General features: G+C 54.0%; 1 protein-coding gene across 1 annotated transcript; it reads left to right on the top strand.

Moving 5' to 3' along the window:
* The first annotated feature begins 1248 nt into the window (after nucleotides 1–1248).
* Nucleotides 1249–19467, top strand: CACNB1 (calcium voltage-gated channel auxiliary subunit beta 1). Its single transcript, XM_049860682.1, has 14 exons — nucleotides 1249–1512; nucleotides 3899–3985; nucleotides 6978–7097; nucleotides 7828–7950; nucleotides 8723–8859; nucleotides 9095–9171; nucleotides 10545–10564; nucleotides 10837–10917; nucleotides 11362–11420; nucleotides 11604–11713; nucleotides 11879–12030; nucleotides 15160–15255; nucleotides 15689–15874; nucleotides 17664–19467. Exons 1-14 carry the CDS (start codon nucleotides 1429–1431, stop codon nucleotides 18126–18128), a joined length of 1797 nt encoding a protein of 598 aa, XP_049716639.1. The 5' UTR covers nucleotides 1249–1428; the 3' UTR covers nucleotides 18129–19467.
* Nucleotides 19468–19838: the final 371 nt, after the last annotated feature.

Genomic DNA, 19838 nt, shown 5'->3' with positions numbered 1-19838 from the left:
TCTCCCCTCCAACAGAACACAAAGGGCTGGCTTTATTTTAGGGTCACTGGGAGTGGGCAAGTCTTATCCATTCTGCTTCTCATCTCTCAGCCTGTGTGGAGAAGGGGAAGGGATGGTGTACGGAGGGTATGGGTTCCCGTGTCACGACTGACTCTTACACAGCACTTAACAGCATCTATCTCCAAACCCCAGCAATCCATCATTTAATTTTATTCTCCTTCATCCTCCCAATAACCCCAGGTGAAGTACCAGCAACCCCACTTTATAGGTGAGGAAACTAAGGCTCAAAGAGGCATAGTGATTTTTCCAGGGCCACACAACCCAAAAACCTGAGTCAAATTGACACCAAGGTCTCTTGCCAGAATCAGTCATTTCTCTTCTCTGAACCAGTAATGGTGGGCAGAGTGCAGGCCTTGGACATTTGTTCTCAAATCAAAGATGAAAGGGGAGCCATTTAAGTCAGAGATCATGATATCTGATATTAACCAGTCTCTCCTCTTCTCTCAGCTTAGCATTTCTTCCTCCACTTTTCTCCCTCTTCCAAGAAATGGGCACCTCCTCGCCTGGACTTTTGGAACGCCCTGGGGGATCCCAGCTACTGACTAGGGCAGAAGACTTTGGGGTCTCTGGGGGACTGCTTCTTGATGCTGTCTCCGTAGAGATCTCCCTCTGGCCACCCTCCCCACTCCAGCCTTAGTTCCCAGGTGGCACCCCCAGAGGCAAGTTGGTGAGGGACCTTTCTGTTCGGTTCAAGGCGGCTTCAGCCCTACGCTGGGAAGAAAGGAGTTAAAGCCAGGTCCCAGAATCACGGGGACCGGGAAGTTCCGGTGGCCCAAGCAGGAGTGGGCTGGGGAGACCCACTAGAAGCGCGGTTGGGACCCGGGGTTGGGAGGGACGACGGTGCCAGCTATGCCAATCCGAGCATTTCCCCCCATCAGCACTTGGCATGCACTGGTAACACCGTTCCACCTACCCCCCCCCGCCCCCGCCCCCAGCGGTTTTGTCCTTCTCCCCAGAGCAGGCGGCCCGAGTCCGAGACCAGTCCGAGGCCAGCGATCGGCCCCCGCCCGAGCCGGGAGGGGCGTGTCTGCTTCCCGCTGCCCTCCTATTGTCTGCGCGGAGCCAGCGGAGGGGCTGCGAGGGGCGGGGCCGGCCGGGCGGAGGGAGGGAGGGAGGGAGCGAGGGAGGGGCGGGTGGGAGCCCAGGGGGCGGGGGGAGATGCGGAGCCTTCAGGGGCGGAGGAGGCGGCGGCGGCTGAGGGAGAGAGGGAGGAGGGAAGGAAGGCAGGAAGGGGGCTGGCGAAGGCCAGGCTGGGTGGCTGGAGCCGGTGCTGGCTGCGCTGCGCTGCTCTCGACTCCGACGGCTTCTCCCATGCGCTGAAGGCGCCCGGCTGGGCCGGGCCGGCGGCCGGAGGAGAGGCTCCTCTCCATGGTCCAGAAGGCCAGCATGTCCCGGAGCCCTTACCCACCTTCCCAGGAGATCCCCATGGAGGTCTTCGACCCCAGTCCACAGGTGAGACGCGGTGGCCAGGCCGGCGGGAAGGGGCCCACTGCTGCGGACCTTGATGGGGTCAGCTCGAGGGGCGCCGGGGAGGAAGGGGTTATATGTTCGGTGTGGAGGGGAGAGGGGCGCCTGCGCGTCCCCCAGCCCCGCGGGTTAATGATTGATAGACAGTTGGCCCGGAGTTGGGCTGCGGGTGCTGTGGAGCGGGGAGGGGGCAGTCGGGCCGCCTGTCACCCTCGCCTCCTTCGCGTCAGGGTCCCTGCTGCTCGGGTACCGGTTCCAGTGAGATAACAGCGGGGGCTGTTGACGGGGGAGATCCGGGCCTTGAGAAGGGGAGGTTGAAGGAGGCTGGACAGCGAGCTCAGACAAGGAGGGCGACGCAGAGCACGTTCTGGGGCGCTGGGCGAGTGTGGGTGGGACGGGGGTAGCACTGGGAGATGGCCAAGGCAATGGTCAGAGGGCGGTGCCAACAGGGCTTTGAAGCCACGGACACTGGCCCTCGAGGGTGGGGGAAGGGGCCAGCTCCAGGCCAGAATCCCTCCCAGGCTCCTCTGTCCCCCGGTAGCTTGGACCAACTCCCCTCCCCCCACGCCCATGTTGGCTTTCCAAAGTTTGGAAAGTTGGATGCAAGCCAGCTCACTATCCTGAAGGAGAAGAAGCTGTATTACCTGAGGGAGGGGTCTGCCACTCTGCCCCCACTCACGCACTTTTCCCGTGCCCTGGATTACCCCCAGGAAGGGGCATTCCTGGGTGTGGTGGATGCCCGTTGAGTGACCAGCAGGGCCTGGGGTGGTCCTACCAGGAGGTTTCTCTGAGACTTTTCTGTCTCCAGTCCAGCAACACCCCAAGACTAGGATAGAGTTAACCCTTCTCTTGCTGTGGAACAACTGTAACCACCATGATAATGTGGCTGATGCGTATGTAGGGGGGTCAGGTCAGACCTAAAAATACCTCTCTCCTCCACCCTAGGCCCCTTGGAGTCTGGGAGGCAGCTGACTGGGGCCTTCCTTTCAGCTGTCCTCTGTCCTCTGGGTGCCACTCCCTTTTCCCAGCCTGGAGTGGTAGCATTGTGAATGAGAGTCTGGGGTTCACTGGAAGATCCTCTTGGGTTTGTAGGGATCCTCAAACCTAAAGTTTGGGTATATGTCTAGTTTGAAAGAAGAGAAGAGAGGAGGACCCTTGAAGGGTCCCCAAGTGCCCTTCTCTTCCATCTATCCCTCCTCCTTCCTGTCCCCAGGTCCTAAGAGCCAGAACCCCTGATCTGGTCATGGTTCATCCAGGTTATTTGGCCAAAATAAAACTAGGATGGAGGCCAGGGGGAGGGGCTTGGAGGGAATGAACTCTCAATCACAACCCCCCCTCCATTCTGGACTGGCCTGGGGCCAAGTGTGTATTTGTGAACTGGGAAGGGCAAAGAAGCCCCGTTTCCAGGAGGCCTGGAAATTCCTGAAGCCTTTAACTTGAATTTGTGGCTGCCTGAGGGGGGTGAGGCACAGTGTCCACTCCACCGAAGGCAGGAGCCTTGGTCTGTGTGATTGAGCCATCCTGGTTCTGGGAGACCTGTGGGGCTAGACTTGTCCTAGGCTCAACTTGGGATGGGACTCAGGGGCATTTAGATTAACATAGCCTGGTGGATACCATGGGGATAGGGTGTGGGCAGTGGCAGCTGGGATGGAGGGTGGAACCTTGATCACCCTTGTCCCCCTTGGGGAGAGGTGTGGCTATTGTGATTGTGAGATGGGGGTGGAACGAGGCCCTGCCGGGGCCCAGCTAGGAATCTGCCCCCATGGTGCTGGGCCAGGGTTGGATGTTGATTTCCTTTCCAAATACCCTCCCAATCCTCTCCTCGGAAATCTTGCATTGGGTCTCCAAGTGCTCAGAGCTGCCGCTCCCCTCCCTACTCTGCGGAAAAACGAAGGAAAGAGTTGGGCACAGGGGTGAAGCCCAGCCGGGCCCTGGATTGGCTCTTCCTCCTCTTTGGGGACCACTGGCACATTCAAGCCTTCTCTGGAGGGGACTTTCCCTGGCTTTCTCCACCACCCCCCGACAGCACTGCAGGCAGCCTTTTCCTTCCCCTGAGGCCTCTGCAGCCTGCCCTGCATCTTAATTAGCTTTGCTGCCTAATGAGCCGCCAGCTTCTCAGCACCTCTCCTTTTTTAGCCTCCTGGCTTGTTTCAGGAGTTTCTGTGTGTGACCCCCTAAGCCTCTCTTGCAGTGTCCCCCACTCCCTGGCTGTGGTCTGCGCCCTCTCTGGGAAAGTGGGAGACCCTCCCTCCCCTTGGACTGTACCACCTAAGGAAGAAGATAGGGGCAGTGGGGAGCTGTTCAGATTATGGACAGAGGGTTGGAAAAGGTCCTCCCTGATTCCACTTTTGTCCCTTCCCTGCTTTTCTAGGGCAAATACAGCAAGAGGAAAGGGCGGTTCAAAAGGTCGGATGGGAGTACGTCCTCAGATACAACATCTAACAGCTTTGTCCGCCAGGTAAGGGGGGGACTGGGCTGAGAAGAGGGAGGTGGCTGGCTGGTGGAGGCCAGCATGGGTGAGCTGGGTCTGAGGCTTTCTCCAGGTACCCTCCCCCACATCATTTGTCACCTGCCTGGAACTACCCCATCACCCTGGCACCCCATGACCTCTCCTGAATGTGCTGTCAGCTGCACCCACTCCTTCAGTCCCCGCCCCCACCCTCCCCCTCCCCCAGCACCAGGCACCAGCCCCTGCTGCCTGCCTGCGTCATCTCATTCAGGGACAGCCTGGCCTGCCTCCTTCTAGCTTGCTTCGGGCTGTCACCCACTCCCCCTGCCGGCTGTCTGCTTCCATGTCCTCCCCCAGAATCTGGCAGGGTGGGGAAGAGGCAGTTCCTAAGAAATGAGGAGCTAGGACATTTGTGTCTCTGGAGCCCTGGTTAGGCATGGGTTAGGGAAATGCCCTCTTCACACCCAGATACAAGTGTTCTTTAATATGCATGGTGATAGTGGCAGAAGGGAGTTGATTTTAGAGAGGACTTTAGTCCAGTACCCCTGACTAAAGGGGGAAAACTGAGAATGGCTTTCTCTGGTCTTCTCTTCTCAGCCAGGAAGCTGTTACCCTCATCTCTATTCTAACTCTCAACCCCAGGCCATCTAGGCTCTGGGAGAGGCAGTGAGAGAGACATGTGGTTGCTATGACTACTGAATATCTCAACAAAACCTGGTACCTAAAAAAGGAGAGATGGGCCCAGGATCAGACAAGGGAAAGGAATGAGTTGAAGAGGAAACAGGCTGGGTATATGAGGGCAGAGGACAGTAGAGAGGAGGAGGCCCCTGGAGGCCAGCTTCCCTTGGGCCAGGAGAGAGAGGGTGGTGCCAGGCAGATGAACCACGAATTGGAGTGAGGTCCTTCTTTTCGATTCTTCTGTCTCCACACTTGCCACGTGTGAGCCCAGGCCTGACTTGAGAGGATCAGAAGGGGCCTTCCTCCTAGCATTTCCTAAGTACACAAACAGACCAGAAGTCCTCTCCTTCCCTCCTGTTGCAGTGCTGGGCTAGGGCCAGGCCCAGGGCTGGGCAGAATGACACTGTTCTTCATGTCGCCCCTTGTGGAAGAAGAAGACCTTGGTTCCTTCAGGGACTCTCAATCCTGGGAGTCAGATCTGTTGCCCTACCTCAACCTCCAGCCCTTCCTCTTCTCAGCTCCCAGGCCTGACCCCCAGTAGGTGGCAGCGAGTGGGGGGAGCAGTCCTTGCCACATCCCTGAGCTAAATATACCCTAGCAGCTTGCACATGTAGCAACTCTGCTTGTAACCTGAACCCCCTGGGGGGGACGGGCAGTTTGGGCTACCCCCTAGGCCAGCAGGGCCAGGCACCGAGGGCGCCGGGATGGAGGCGCCCAGCCGGACCCTCATGGTGGTGAGCTGGGGTTGGGGAAGGAGGGTGGGAACAGCCCCTCAGGAAAGCTGGAGGGGGGCCTTCACCCCAGCCTGTCTCTTTGCCTTCTCACCATTTCCCTGCCTCCCGCCTTTTCTGATGCGTCCTTGTATGTGTGTGTGTTTGTGTATTTGGGGTCAGTGAACGCCTCTCCGGGCCTCTCAGATTCTCTGCTACCTTATCTCTGGGTCTGTTTCTCTGGTTCTCTGTGCGTCTGTCTCCCCGACTCTGAGTCCTCCAGTCAGGAGGGCCAGAGGGTGGCAGATTAGCTAGTTTTCGCTCTCCTTCATTCATGTCTCTTTTCCACCATCTATTAGTGAGTCCCCCACCCCAACTTTTCCCCCCACAAGTCTTCCATTTTCATGATTTGGCTGGACAAGGGATGGACAGCTGTGCTAGCTAGTGCCCAGAGACATCTGAGAGAAAGTGAGACTTTGTCTGCTCTCCTTCCTAGCTCCCCTCCATACCAAGCTAATGGGCACTCCTGACCAAAAGACTGTTTGATGCCCTCAGGAAAGAGCCCTCACCTCTCTGCAGTCCTGCTCTTCCCCACGTTACCTTCCACCTCATGTGGCCACACCACCCCCACCCAGACACACACAAATCCTCCCTGCCCAGCTCCGGCCCTCACATGCCTCATACTCACAGGGACAGAGACACCTAGGGCTCCCCCTCTCATGTGTACCTGTATGCACCCTGTCATGTACATACAGCACATTCCAGGAAACACACCCTCCTAAACACACTTGGAGTTGCACATCCAAGCACACGCATGAATAAGCATGTTCATTCACTCTAGAGATGCATACAGGCTACACGTGTCTTACACACACGTGTGCATCCCTAAAACAGTTCCCTGGGCTTGGGGTTGGTCAGTGTGGTCAGAGCCAGCTTCCTGGAACACCTAGTCTTCTGAGCCTGCCTTCATCTTGGTACCCGGCAGCCCCCATCTTGGGGAAGGGCCTGCCCTATCTGCTGCTCTTGTCTCTTCTGCCTGCACCACCCCGAGACTCTTGGGTTCTCTTTTGTGTTTTCTGAGGTCCTAAGGGTTGGGGCTCTGTATGGGTGGCCTGATTCTGGCAATACCAATTCGAGGAGCAGGGGATAGGCGTCTATCTCCAATAGTACAGCAAGCTCAGGCCTAAGCTGGTGGCTATAGTCCCTGGAAGGGACACCACTGGGCCTCTGCTGTGTCTGTTTAGCCAGTGCTGGGTTAGGGGAGGGAAGGAGGAGCAGGGAGTGGAGACTCGTCCCCTGGCACTCCTCTCCTACATCGTGCCCCTATCAGGTTCCCACCCCTCCCTGGGCCCCAAGCAGCTGTCCTTGGACCTGCCTTAACCCCCTGCTTACTTTTGTCACCCTTCCCAGGGCCACACTCTTCCCAAGGGCCTACAAACATCGGCCCCTGGCCCCTTCCATCTAATACCACTTTCTCCTAGCCTTTGTGGCAACCTGCTGGGCTGGCTGGGGCTTGAACCATCCACAGTGGGTGGCACCTCCATGCCTTTTGAGATCCTGGAGCAGGGGGAGGAAGGCAGCATTGGCCCTGACCTGGTCCTCTCTCCCTTCAGGGCTCGGCGGAGTCCTACACCAGCCGTCCATCAGACTCCGATGTATCTCTGGAGGAGGACCGAGAAGCCTTAAGGAAGGAGGCAGAGCGCCAGGCATTAGCACAGCTTGAAAAAGCCAAGGTGGGAAAGAAGCGGGGAGGGCCTGGGCTGGCATCCTTTCCTCCACCCTCAGGCCTTAGAGGGAGCCCAGACAGACCCATATCAAATCTAGGCCCAGCCACGTCCTAGCTGTGTGCCTCTGGGCCTTAATATGTCTTTGCTTCTTCACCTGCCTCTTTATACAGTATAATAAGTACAGAAATACTGTTTCTAACACATAGTAGGAGCTTGATAAATGGCTCATTTCCATTTCTTCCTGGAGTCAAACTTTCTGGGCCAGAATCCCAGCCCTGCCTCTTAGGCGTGTGATCTTAGACAAGTCACTTAACCTGTCTGAACTTCGGTTTTCTCGCTCATTAAAGTGAAGATGATGATAATATTTAACTTCATAGAGTTTTGTGATGAATGAATGAGATAACGCATGTAAAACACGTAACACAGTACCTGGCATGCCAAATGATAAGTGCTGTTGTTATTATTCCTTTTTGGTGTCAATTTGGGTTCCTCCACCACAAATACTTACCACTCAATGCCTCCCTACATCCTGAGAGGGCTGAATTCTATTTTTTGCTTTCTTTTTTTATCGTGAAATTTAACTTACGTTCAGAAGACTACACGAATCACATGTGTACATTTTAATGAATCATTTATAAAGCAAACATCCGCATAATCACCATCCCTATCAGGAAGTTGTACGTTGCATTGTGGTTTAACCCTCTGACTGCCATCCTCCCCCATGGACCTCCTCTAGACCAAGCCGGTGGCATTTGCTGTGCGCACGAATGTCGGCTACAACCCATCTCCGGGGGATGAGGTACCTGTGCAGGGAATGTCCATCACCTTTGAGCCCAAGGACTTCTTGCACATCAAGGAGGTGGGGAGAGCACTTGGCATCTGGAGGGAGGGCCGGGGAGTGGGTACCACGAGAGGGGCAGCCAGAGCTGTAGGGAAAGAGACTTCTGAGCCAAACAGAGCTGGGTTGAATCTGTTGTGTGACCTTGGGCAAACCTTCACACCTCTCTGAGCCTCTGACTTCTCATTAGTAAGATAGGTGGTAATGCCTAGGTCACAAAGGAGCCCTGGTGGTGCAGTGGTTAAGCACTTAGCTATGAACTGAAAGGTCAGCAGTTAGAACCCACCAGCTGTCTGCAGTAGGAATATGTGGCAGTCTGCTTCCGTAAAGATTACAGCCTTAGAAACCCTATGAGGCAGTTCTACTCTGTCCTATATGGTCGCTATGAGTTGGAATCGACTTGTCGACAACAGGTAAATGGATAGGCCTAGGTCGCAAGGTTGTTGAGAGGATTTGTGATGAGGCCTGTGATGGGGGTGTCAGCATTTGCACCTTTCCCTGCCTTTTCAGGGTAGGGTGTGCACATGGGGGCGGAGGATTGAGGAGGGAGGACTCTCAGAACAAGGTTGTGTTGGGGGAGGGATGCTCCACGGTCAGAGAGGATGTGAGTGGTAGAGTTGTCCTGAGAATTGGGGCATCAGAGCCTAGAGCCTGGTGGGGAGGATTCTCTGAGGGCACTACTCCCTGGACAGGGTGGGCAAGTCTGGGGGAGGTGGCTGGAGGGTGGCTGCTGGATTGCACCTCCAGTTCCCCTGCTTGTCTCTGCCACCCCACCCACTATTGTGGTTTGCAGAAATACAACAATGACTGGTGGATCGGCCGGCTGGTGAAGGAGGGCTGTGAGGTTGGCTTCATCCCTAGCCCTGTCAAACTGGACAGTCTGCGCCTGCTGCAGGAGCAGAAGCTGCGGCAGAACCGCCTCAGCTCCAGGTATCTGCCTGGGGGTGGGCCACTCCCAATCCCAAGGAGAGGCTGTCAAGCCAGGACTGTACCTCAAGGGCTGACCTGCAGCCCTGAGGGCACGGAGTCGCCTGTGGCATCACCAGTGGGGCTGGAGAATCTCCAGGGAGGGTGCCATGTGAGAGAAGAAGATACCCCCACGCCCACCCCCACCCTTACCCCCACCCCTTTGCTCACAGCTCTATTTGCCTCTGTGCCCACACAGCAAATCAGGTGACAACTCCAGCTCCAGTCTGGGAGATGTAGTGACTGGCACCCGCCGCCCCACGCCCCCTGCCAGTGGTAAGAGCTGCTACCACCCCAGGGGCCTGGGGGGGTTCCTGGGTGGATGATCTCCTCACTACCTGCCCCCTCCTTTCCCTGCAATAGAGGGCGCCCCAATCCTAAGTCCACCAAACACATCCAGTGGTACCCCCTCCATGAAGAATAGGAAACCCTACAAACTGGGCACGTCAGCGCCCACCCCCTCATGTCTCTCCTCTCCCATTTCTTTGGTAGCTCCATCTCTCTGCCTGACTCCCCGCCCCCTGTTCATTTCCCCCAGCCCTGTTCCATTCACCTCTTCTTCTTTCTTTTTTCCCCATCCCCATCCCTCCGTTCTGTACTTGTGTCTCCACGTCCATCTCACTCCTTCTCCCCACCTCGCCTCCTTCCTCCCTCTCTCCTGATCTCTCTCCGGTTCAGGTAACGAAATGACTAACTTAGCATTTGAATTAGACCCCTTAGAGTTAGAGGATGAGGAGGCAGAGCTTGGTGAGCAGAGTGGCTCTGCTAAGACTAGTGTTAGCAGTGTCACCACCCCACCACCCCATGGCAAACGCATCCCCTTCTTTAAGAAGGTAATTCCCACTGGGGTCTTGAGAGAGGGGAGGGGGTCAGGGCCCAGGTCTTTGGTGGAGGGAGGGAGGGAACTAGAATGGACTCAGCTGTGATACCAGCTTGACCTCCTCGGGAATGAGGTTTTCCTGCTGAGGAGGAAGGGAGGGGTAGAGTGACACACAGAATGGGCACCTCCATCTCCATACACAACCCCACCTTTGTCCGCCCTCTAAAGGGATGGTCCTTGCAATCACAGTCCCCTTTCCCTTGGAGGGCTGCCCCAACCTGAGGAAGTAGTGTCTGGTGATAATGAAAGCTGACCTTTTCCCTCACTACCAATGGGATGTTCCAGTGTTTGCCCCTGCACCCCTCCCGTGTAAAGGGAAGTTGCTCCTTCTTTGCCCTTTTTGGACTCCCAACGGGCTGTGGTGGACATGTGGGGGTCTGCTGGCTGCAGAGCAAGACAGTCAAGGGAATCATTAAATTGGGCAGGTTGGCATGCACTGTAGCAGAAGTGGGCACCAAATTAGGGTCGTCACTCTCCCAGTTCTTTTCCAAGACCCAGAAGAGGGGTAGGGCATGTCTAAGTCTTCCCAAGTCCACTGGACTGTTAGTCCTGCTCCCAGCCCCAATCCAGGGCTATATCTGGCTCCCCCTTGGCATGGGGTCCCGTCCCCTCTTTCTGGCTCTGTCTGTCACTAACACGCATGCCCTGTTATCTCTCCTCGTCTGCCCGCTTTCCCTCTCTTGTCCTGGCTCCTTCCTTGCCCTCTGCCCCTGCCTGGGTACCCTCCCCTCTCCCCTCCCCTTTCCCTCTTGGCAATCTCTGGACCCAGCCAAACAGAAGCAGAAGTCGGTGAGTATCACAGCTTTCTGTGTCCCCCTCCTTGCCCCCCGGGATGAGCTGGGGAGCCTTCTAACATCCATTCCTACATCTGCCTCCCATTTTCCCCTACTCTTCCTGGTTCTCCCCGGACATCCCTCTCCACCTCAACCCCAACCCCCACATCTGGGCTCTGGGACAGCCGGGGGTAGCGGGGGAAGGATGCATGGGGGAACCTGGAGACTGGGGGAGAAAGGCTAATGCTATCTCCACTGTGGGGTTTCCCCTTCCTGCTTCCCCCCCAGACAGAGCATGTGCCCCCCTATGACGTGGTACCTTCCATGAGACCCATCATCCTGGTGGGACCGTCGCTCAAGGGTTATGAGGTAGGAGCCCCTGGAGGGGAATGGTCCCAGAGGGGTCCAGACCTCCAGAGAGACTCCACTGAAAGGTTTCCAGGCTCCAGAGAAATTGTCCAGAAAAGCCAAGGTCCTCAGGGTGTCCTCTCCAGAGTGCTACAGACCTTCAGAGAAACCCCCCAAAGGGGTCCAAACCCGCAGGGAAACCCACCCAGAGGGGCCCAGTCTCCTACAGAAACCCTCTAGAAGAGGCCAGACTCACAGAGATACCACCTAGAAGGGCCTTTGGAATCAAAGACCCTGTTAGATGCCCCTCAGACCCAAAGAGAACCCCATCCCCATTGAGGCCCATTCAACCTGGGAATTTAAGTGGAATGTGAGGGTGCAAATGCCAGCACCCACCCTTCCTGAATGGCTTTAAGTGCCTGACTTCTCCTCTGTCTCTCCTCTGCCCCCAACTTCCAACCCCAGGTTACAGACATGATGCAGAAAGCTTTATTTGACTTCTTGAAGCATCGTTTTGATGGCAGGTAAGAGCTTCCTTGGGAGCTGGCTTCTTTCTCCCACTGTGGCTCTCTGCTGGGGATGAGATGCAGGATGGCTTGAATGACAATCCTGGGACTCTTGAACTGAGGGGTAAGAGTCAGGCCTGGAGAGTGGGCAGGGCATCCCAGCCCACCCTGACCCCTGGCCGCCCTTGCCCTCTCCCTCAGGATCTCCATCACTCGTGTGACAGCAGACATTTCTCTGGCTAAGCGCTCAGTCCTCAACAACCCCAGCAAGCACATCATCATTGAGCGCTCTAACACACGCTCCAGTCTGGGTGAGGAGGCCACCCCCTCGTCCCCTCAACCCTCCAGCCTCTGGGCCAGATGTGGGAGGGCTGGGAGGTGGTAGGCAGAGTCTTCTCCAGAAGTTCTCCACCTATCCACTGCCTTTTGGGGGACCTCCTTACATTCCCCCCTCCCCGTGACTCCCTGCTCATCAGCTGAGGTGCAGAGTGAGATTGAACGAATCTTCGAGCTGGCCCGGACCCTTCAGTTAGTGGCCCTGGATGCCGACACCATCAACCACCCAGCCCAGCTCTCCAAGACCTCACTGGCCCCCATCATTGTTTACATCAAGATCACCTCTCCCAAGGTGAGTATAGGAATTTGACCCTATTGGGGGCCCAAAACCAAAAACCAAACCCACTGCCGTCGAGTCGATTCTTACTCATAGCGACCCTACAGGACAGAGTAGAACTGCCCCATAGAGTTTCCAGGGAGCGCCTGGCGGATTCAAACTGCCCACCTCTTGATGAGCAGCCGTAGCACTTAACCACTACGGGGGCAGCATGGTTTAAAAGGAGTGTTCTGGAGTTGGACTGCCTGGGTTTAAATCCCAGCTCTACTGCTTACTAATTATGTGATTTAATCTCCTTGAGGCAAAATTTCCTTCTTTGTAAAACTTCATCATGTGGATATTGTGAAGATTCAACCTAATGTGAATGGATAGCACTTAGCAAAGGACCTGGTACAACATACCTCATCATGTATTAGCTATTATTAATATGATTATTAGGATCATTCAGTCCAGTTTCTTGTCTCCACTCTGGTTGGCCTCTGGTTCCTAGGCCAGAAAACTGAGAGAATTCTGTGCTTTTTGTCCCAGTGTCATTCAGCTCCTTGGCAGTTGGGAGGTCTTTTCTGTCTCCTGATTTCAGATCTTTTTGCTGCATTGTCCTCATTTGGACCTTGATAGAGAGGAAACCAGTGGAAAGGCTGATTTACTTCTCTGTCATATTGCAGCTCCATTAACTTTCCTTTCTAGATGAGAAACATGGAGGGAGAGTTTAGGTGGAGAATTTGAAGTCAGAAGACAGCCTGGGGTTCAAATCCGAGCTCTGTTTGTTGTTGTTATTTGAATGAGCTTGGGATCTTGAGGGAATTATTTAGCGTCTCTGAGCCTCTGTTCCTTGACCTATAAAATGGGGATTATCAAACAAAGCAGAGAGAGGGACTCCTCAGAGAGCTCCTTCCAGCTTCAGGTTATGTGGCATCAAACACTGACAACAGATTTTTAGGTACAAAGAATTACAAGCATGTAAATTGTCATTAGTAACAGCAAGATTATTTGATTTCCTGTTTTGTATGGTGGGTAATACCAATATCCAATGGAAGACTAAAATGGACTCCCACGACATATTGTGAATGAATAAATCAGGTTATAGAGCAGCGTAATTATCTATAATTATACATATACACTCTGGGTGTTTATGGCAGTATGTTCATCAAAATATTAAAAGTTGTTATTTATGGAAAACAAACAAAATGTGTTATTGTTGAGAGAATTGAAGGTGGTTGATGTATAGAGCCAGTATACTGCCTGATTCATAATGGGCACCAGTGGTGGTAACTGTTATCATCTCATGATAGCACCCTGTGAGCTGAGCACCCTGGACCAGTTACTGAAAGTTTCTGAGTCCTAAGTTTCTGATGATATAAAAGGGGATAGTAGAATTTAAGTAGTACTTCCTGGGGTGGTTGAAAGGACCAAATGAGATAATGGATGTGAAAACACTTTGTGAACTAGAATAGAAAATAACAGATGCTTCTATTTTCCCCTTCCATAGAGCACTGAGGATAAGGGCGTCGACTCTGGAGCCAGATTGCCTGGGTTTATGTCCCAGTGCTGCCACTTCCTAACTTTGTGTTCCTTTGGCAAGTCGCCAATTTCTCTATGTTTCAGTTTCCTCATCCGTAAAACAGGGGTAATAATCTTCCAAGGGTCACTGGGAAGATTAAATAAATGAATTAACCAGGCCAAGTTCCTGGTACCTACAAAGCATCTATTTTTTAAAGTTTTAGAATTTGAAATAATTTAAAAGGTACAGAAGAGTACAAGAATAGTATAAAGAACCCCTGTTCTCTGAACACCCTTCACTCAGATTCACTAATTTTTTTAACAACTTTATGACCCCTGTTCTCTGAACACCCTTCACTCAGATTCACTAATTTTTTTAACAACTTTATGGAGATATAATTCACGTACCATACAATTCAGCCATTTAAAACGTACAATTTCAGTTCATTAATTTTGAACATTTTGCTACATTTGTTTTGTTTTTTCTATCTTTATGTATGTTATGCATTTTGTTTTCCTGAACCACTTGAGAGTAAACTGTAGCTATTATAGGTCTTTATCCGTAAATTCTTCAGCATGCATTTCTTAAAAACAAGGACCTTATATAACCATAGTACAGTTATCAAATTCAAGAATTGTTATTTAATTTAATATTCAGTCCCTCTTCAGTTTTCACCAGCTGTTCTCATATTGCCCTTTATGGCAGTTTTCCCCCAATCCAGAAACCAGTCTAGGATTACATGTTGCATTTAGTTGTCGTATTTCTTTAGTCGTCTTTAATCAGGAAGAGTTTCTTGGTCTTTCTTGGGTTTTTACGACACTGATGTTTTTAGAGAGTATAGTTATTTGTAGATTGTACTTCGATGTGGGTATGTCTGATGTTCCCTCATGACGAGATTTAGGTTTTGTATTTTTGGTAGGAACAATAATGTCAGTTTGTCGCATCACTGATGATAAATTTGGTTACTTAGTTAAGGTTGTGGCTTTATGTGTTAGCCATTATTATTATTATTATTGAGATGAGGAGAATAATAGTATCTTTATGACAAAATTATTGTCAGAATTAGGTGAACTGATCATGTAAAACAGAACAGTGCTGGTATATAGGACGGCTGTTGCTGTTTTGTTGTTAGCATGGGGTTGGGGGCTTGGCCTGGAGAATGAAGCCTATAAACAAGATTAAACAAAACAAAAAAAAACCTGTTGCCGTCAAGTCGATTCCAACTCGGCGAACTTATAGGACAGAGTAGAGCTGCCCCACAGAGTTTCCAAGGAGTGCCTGGTGGATTCATACTGCCAACCTTTTGGTTAACAGCCGTAGCACTTAACCACTGCGCCACCAGGGTTTCCATAAACAAGATTAGAGGGGTTGAGAAGGAGAATCACTGCCCTTCATATGGACACCGCTAGATCTAAAGAAGAACTTCCCAGGATAGGCCACCGTAAGACCCAGGATAGAATCTGTGCATTGTGTAGGGTGAACACAGGGCCTGTGAGGTCAATTCTGCAGGGGCTGAGAGTCATTGAACGTCCCCTGGCCCTGACACTGGTGCTTTGTACTAACTCCAATCAGGTCTTGTCCCTCTGACTTGGCACATTGCTGGGTGGTTCTATCTCCTCTTCTCCCCCCGTCCCCCCAACCAGGTACTTCAGAGGCTCATCAAGTCCCGAGGGAAGTCTCAGTCCAGACACCTCAATGTCCAAATAGCAGCCTCGGAGAAGCTGGCACAATGTCCCCCCGTGAGTTCTTGGGGAAAGGGGGCGGGCATTTGAGTTCTCCTGGTTTCCTCTGACCCGCATGGGAGAGACAGTGACCAGGAACACCTGGGCCAGGCCCATAGGTGCAGGCTGGGCCTTGGGGAAAGAACACTGGATAGGGCATCAGAGACTGGCTTCAAGCCCCAGAGCATCCGTTCTCCGAAATGGCGAGTCAAACCCCCTATCCAAGCTTTATTTCTAGAATGAGGGAGTTGGATTGAGTGTTAGGACCTCTTGCAGTTCTGCCAGTCTACAGATGTAAGAGCCCTCCTTCCCCTTCCTGCACATCCAGATGCCTCTTTTTAACCTTGTCCTTCAAACCCGTCGGCTCTACCCACTGCACCCAGGCCACACCCCCAACCCCCTGGTCATTCCTTGGCTCATCCCAGGCCCGCCCCTAACCCCACCTCCACAGGAAATGTTTGACATCATCCTGGACGAGAATCAATTGGAGGATGCCTGCGAGCACCTGGCCGAATACTTGGAAGCCTATTGGAAGGCCACTCACCCGCCCAGCAGCACTCCTCCCAATCCGCTGCTGAACCGCACAATGGCTACCGCAGCCCTGGCTGCCAGCCCAGCCCCCGTCTCCAACCTCCAGGTACAGGTGCTCACTTCGCTCAGGAGAAATCTCAGCTTCTGGGGCGGGCTGGAGGCCTCGCAGCGGGGCGGCAGCACGGTGCCCCAGCAGCAGGAGCACACCATGTAGTGGGTGCCCCACCGGTCTTCTTTCCCACCCAGGGCTTGAACTGGAGTGCAGGGAACATGGGGGAAGGAAGGGAAGAGCTTTATTTTGTAAAAAACGTGGTGAGCAGCAGCTTCTGGTGTCTGTGGTTTTTGATCGGACTGGGGCTGGCTAGTGATGCCTCCCTGGGCCTGATTCTATAGGGCTACATCTGCTGTCTTGGGGCTTTTGGATATGAGGCCTGGTTGGGGGCCTTATAAGTGACTAGGAAGAAACCATGAGGAAGACTGATAGACTCAGTTGCTGGGGTTCACACCTGTTTTAGACCAGACACAGAGGGCTGTCACTCAGAAAGTACCCACAGAACAGGGGCCCTCAGATCCAGAGAAACCCACAGAGCTGGGGCCGTTAAACCCCTGGAGATCACCTCCACCCCCAGAGCCCTGACCCCAGAGGGGACCCAGAATGTAGCATCATCTGTGAGTTGATGGTGTACCTTCCACCCTCCTCCCAGAAAAACAGATTCCAGAAAAGGCCCTCTTGTAGGTGCCCCACCCTGCCTACTCCCTCCTCCCATGGGAGCCACAGTCCATCTCAGAAACCACACCATTAAGTATATGGTTCTAGGTTAGAGCCAGAGGCACCCGTGAAATCATTCTAGACCTTTGCTTTTCAAATCCGTTTCAGCCACAGAGCTGGTTTGTCTGCTGAATCTTGGGCGGAAGCTCAGTATGGAGACAAAGCACCCTTGCTCTGCTCAGGGGGAACTAGTGGCTTAGGCTCTCCTTTCCCCCCATGGGAGCTACTGAACCACTACTGTGTGCCCCCACTCCCTCCCTCCCCCACCCCAGACCTTCAGGGAACAGTTTGGAAACTGCTGTTCTAGCCTAACCTCTGTCCTCATCACAACTGAGAAACTGAGTCACAGAGAGGGGAGTCATTTGCTCAGGGTCACATAGCTTATAAGTGACAGGGGCAGGACTAGAACCCAGGCCTCTGAACTCCCTGCCTAGGGCCCTTTTCATTCCACCCAGCAGCCTCCATGGTGGCAGTGATCATGAGGTCACCTTCACATGGTATTTGGTGATGAGAACATTGGACCACTCATCCCCCATTGTCTCCGGATGGAGACCCATCAGCATTTACCAGCAGCTGCTTTGATGAGTCCTTGTTGGAGGCAGGGGAGGGTTCAAACTTAGAGGGTGCCATCTGACTAGGGAATGCGGGGAGAAGCCTGGGGTTCTAGAAATCTGTGATTGGAGTCTGGTGTGAGCTGAAGGAGCTTGAGTTTGGGCTAAAATTCTCCATTAACATATTGGAAAGCTGGGGGCAGTGACTAACCCAATCAACCACTAACGAGGGGCAATACTAATGAGCTGTTAATGATGATGAACCCCAAGACAGCATTAATGTTGTGCATTGAGGAAGTGGTGACTAACTCCACAGGCTCTGCACCATGGTTACCATGAGAGTTCACACCTCATGCCTTGTCAAGGCTGAGCGCCCCTTCTCCCACTAAAGGAGCAAATGCCCTGAAGTCCATCTTCCAGCTAGAGCTGTTTGCCCTGCTGCCCATCCACTAGAGCCAGCACCCTCCTCCTTCAGCCAGGCTGGGTGTCTTGGTGCTGTCACTAACCTACCTTGCTTTGTGTTTCTCTTACCCCTGCCTGATCTGCATGGTGTGTGCCATCTGCCTGCTAACCAGGGACCCTACCTTGCTTCCGGGGACCAGCCACTGGAACGGGCCACCGGGGAGCACGTCAGTGTGCACGAGTACCCGGGGGAGCTGGGCCAGCCCCCAGGCCTTTACTCCAGCAGCCACCCACCAGGCCGGGCGGGCACCCTGCGGGCACTACCCCGCCAAGACACGTTTGATGCTGACACCCCTGGCAGCCGAAACTCTGCCTACACGGAGCTGGGAGACTCGTGTGTGGACATGGAGACTGACCCCTCGGAGGGGCCGGGGCTTGGAGACCCTGCAGGGGGCAGCACCCCACCAGCCCGGCAGGGCTCCTGGGAAGATGAGGAAGACGACTATGAGGAAGAGCTGACTGACAACCGGAACCGGGGCCGGAATAAGGCCCGCTACTGCGCTGAGGGTGGGGGTCCAGTTCTGGGGCGCAACAAGAATGAGCTGGAGGGCTGGGGGCGAGGTGTCTACATCCGCTGAGAGGCAGAGGCAACAGGACTGGGAGGAGGGCTCTGAGCTCTGGGAAGGGCGGGTCAGAGGGGTCACTACCTGCGATGTATCTTGCTTCCAGGAGATACTGCCTCCCTCCTTTCAGAGGCCTTTGCTCAATGTTTGGGGTTTCTTTGGTGGTATCCCAGCCTCTGGGAGGCCCATAAGCCCCAGCTGTAGGTTTTTCCTTGCCTGCTGTGGATGAATGGGGAATACCCACCTTTCTGCAGTGTCCTCTTTCCCCAGCTCAGGGGACTCTCCCTCTCTGTCCCAGAGAAAAGGTGCACTTCCTTAACTCTTTCTACTCGGGACTCTAAGTGAGGGACCCAAATGAGATGGCCCTTTCTTTTCCTGGAGACAGAGGCCACGGCATCTTTCCCACGAGGCCTCTCTCCAAACCACAGATCCAGTGCCCCTCACCCCACCTGCCCTCTCTCCCCAGCTTCCTGGCAGCATTGTCTGGTAGGTGAAAGCTACAGCATGGGTGCTTCTGCTTGGGGAGGGCCTGGGTACAAACTGGCAGGCATCAGTACTGTGCCCACTCATGTCCCATGGCCATGGCAATGCCCAGAGCCTAGAACCCTGAGGAGCAGGCAACCTGAGATGGTTCTACTCACCCTACCACCTCCATGCCTGAGCCTTCACCTGCCCCAGGAATGAGCTTTGCCTACAACATCCCCTGCCTGCTGCCATCAAAAAAGGGGGCCTTCTGCGTCCTAGCCCCCCATCCCTGTGCCACCCGAGTGTAGAGCCCATGTAACACTGGCCTGCCTCTTTGAAACCAAAAAACTCCACTTTGACCCTGAGGCCCCAGGGGAGCGGCCCTGTGGCTTGGTGCCCAAGGGGTGATCACCACCCCAGGGGTTGCCTTGGGACCTCGGATCTCCCCTGGAGGGCTTGACTGCTGCTGTGCTCTGTATTTGCCTCTTGTGATCCTGTCTCTTACCCATGTCTACTACCCCCAGGAGAGGCCTTGGTGCCCCCTCTTCCCTGAGGTACCCCTCTGCCTCAGTATCCCTATCGCCCAGCAGCCCTGCCCCTCCCCAGCATCCCAGCTGGGCCAGAGAGAGCCGATTGTGCCAACGAGGACTGGGCTGTGCCCGGCTGCCCACCTCAGGGATGGGCAGCTCATGCCTGTCTCGCCACCTCCTGTGCCAATGTTGTCCCACCTCCCACCTGGGGGGTGGGGTGCAGCTTCCACTCACTGGTTAGAAGACACCACTGCCCAACCCTTTCCCCTCCCTGTCTTGTGTCCTGCGCCCCTATCTGTATGTCTGTCTGTACTCCCTTAGGAGAAGTATTTTGCCATATATAAAACTGCTGTCCTGTCCTTTGTGGCCGCTTCCCGAGCCTGCTTCTTTGTTACCGCCACATGGTTGCCAGCCCAGGCATGTAGGAGGTGCTGATGCACAGAGGGGGCGAAGGGGTAGGTGCTGAGAGTCAGCTTAGATGGAGATGTGATTTGTTTTGCACCCTTTGATGCATCACGTTCAAGTCCAGCAGATCTGTGTGGCCAGTCTCAGCTTTCCACTCAGGCCCCAAGCCTTCCACCTTGCCCATCTTCCCAGAAGTAGGGCCAGGGGAGATGGAAGCTGGGGTGGAGCAGGTGTCACTCAGCAGCAGGTGTCACTCAGCAGCAGGTGTCACTCAGCGAGAGAGATCCAGACCCACTGGCACAAAGTCTTAAAGACACATGCTTGT

The sequence above is a fragment of the Elephas maximus genome, chromosome 19 (genome assembly GCF_024166365.1).
Source record: "Elephas maximus indicus isolate mEleMax1 chromosome 19, mEleMax1 primary haplotype, whole genome shotgun sequence".
In the NCBI taxonomy this organism is placed as follows: Eukaryota; Metazoa; Chordata; class Mammalia; order Proboscidea; family Elephantidae; genus Elephas; species Elephas maximus.
This window is presented reverse-complemented; position numbering and strand designations above follow the sequence as displayed.

Excerpts from the sequence above, each read along its gene's own strand:
- CACNB1 (XM_049860682.1), top strand. The coding sequence starts at position 1,429 with ATGGTCCAGAAGGCCAGCATGTCCCGGAGCCCTTACCCACCTTCCCAG. Across the intron at positions 8,860-9,094 it reads CAGAACCGCCTCAGCTCCAG|CAAATCAGGTGACAACTCCA; the intron begins GTATCTGCCTGG and ends GTGCCCACACAG. Across the intron at positions 12,031-15,159 it reads TCAAGATCACCTCTCCCAAG|GTACTTCAGAGGCTCATCAA; the intron begins GTGAGTATAGGA and ends CCCCCCAACCAG.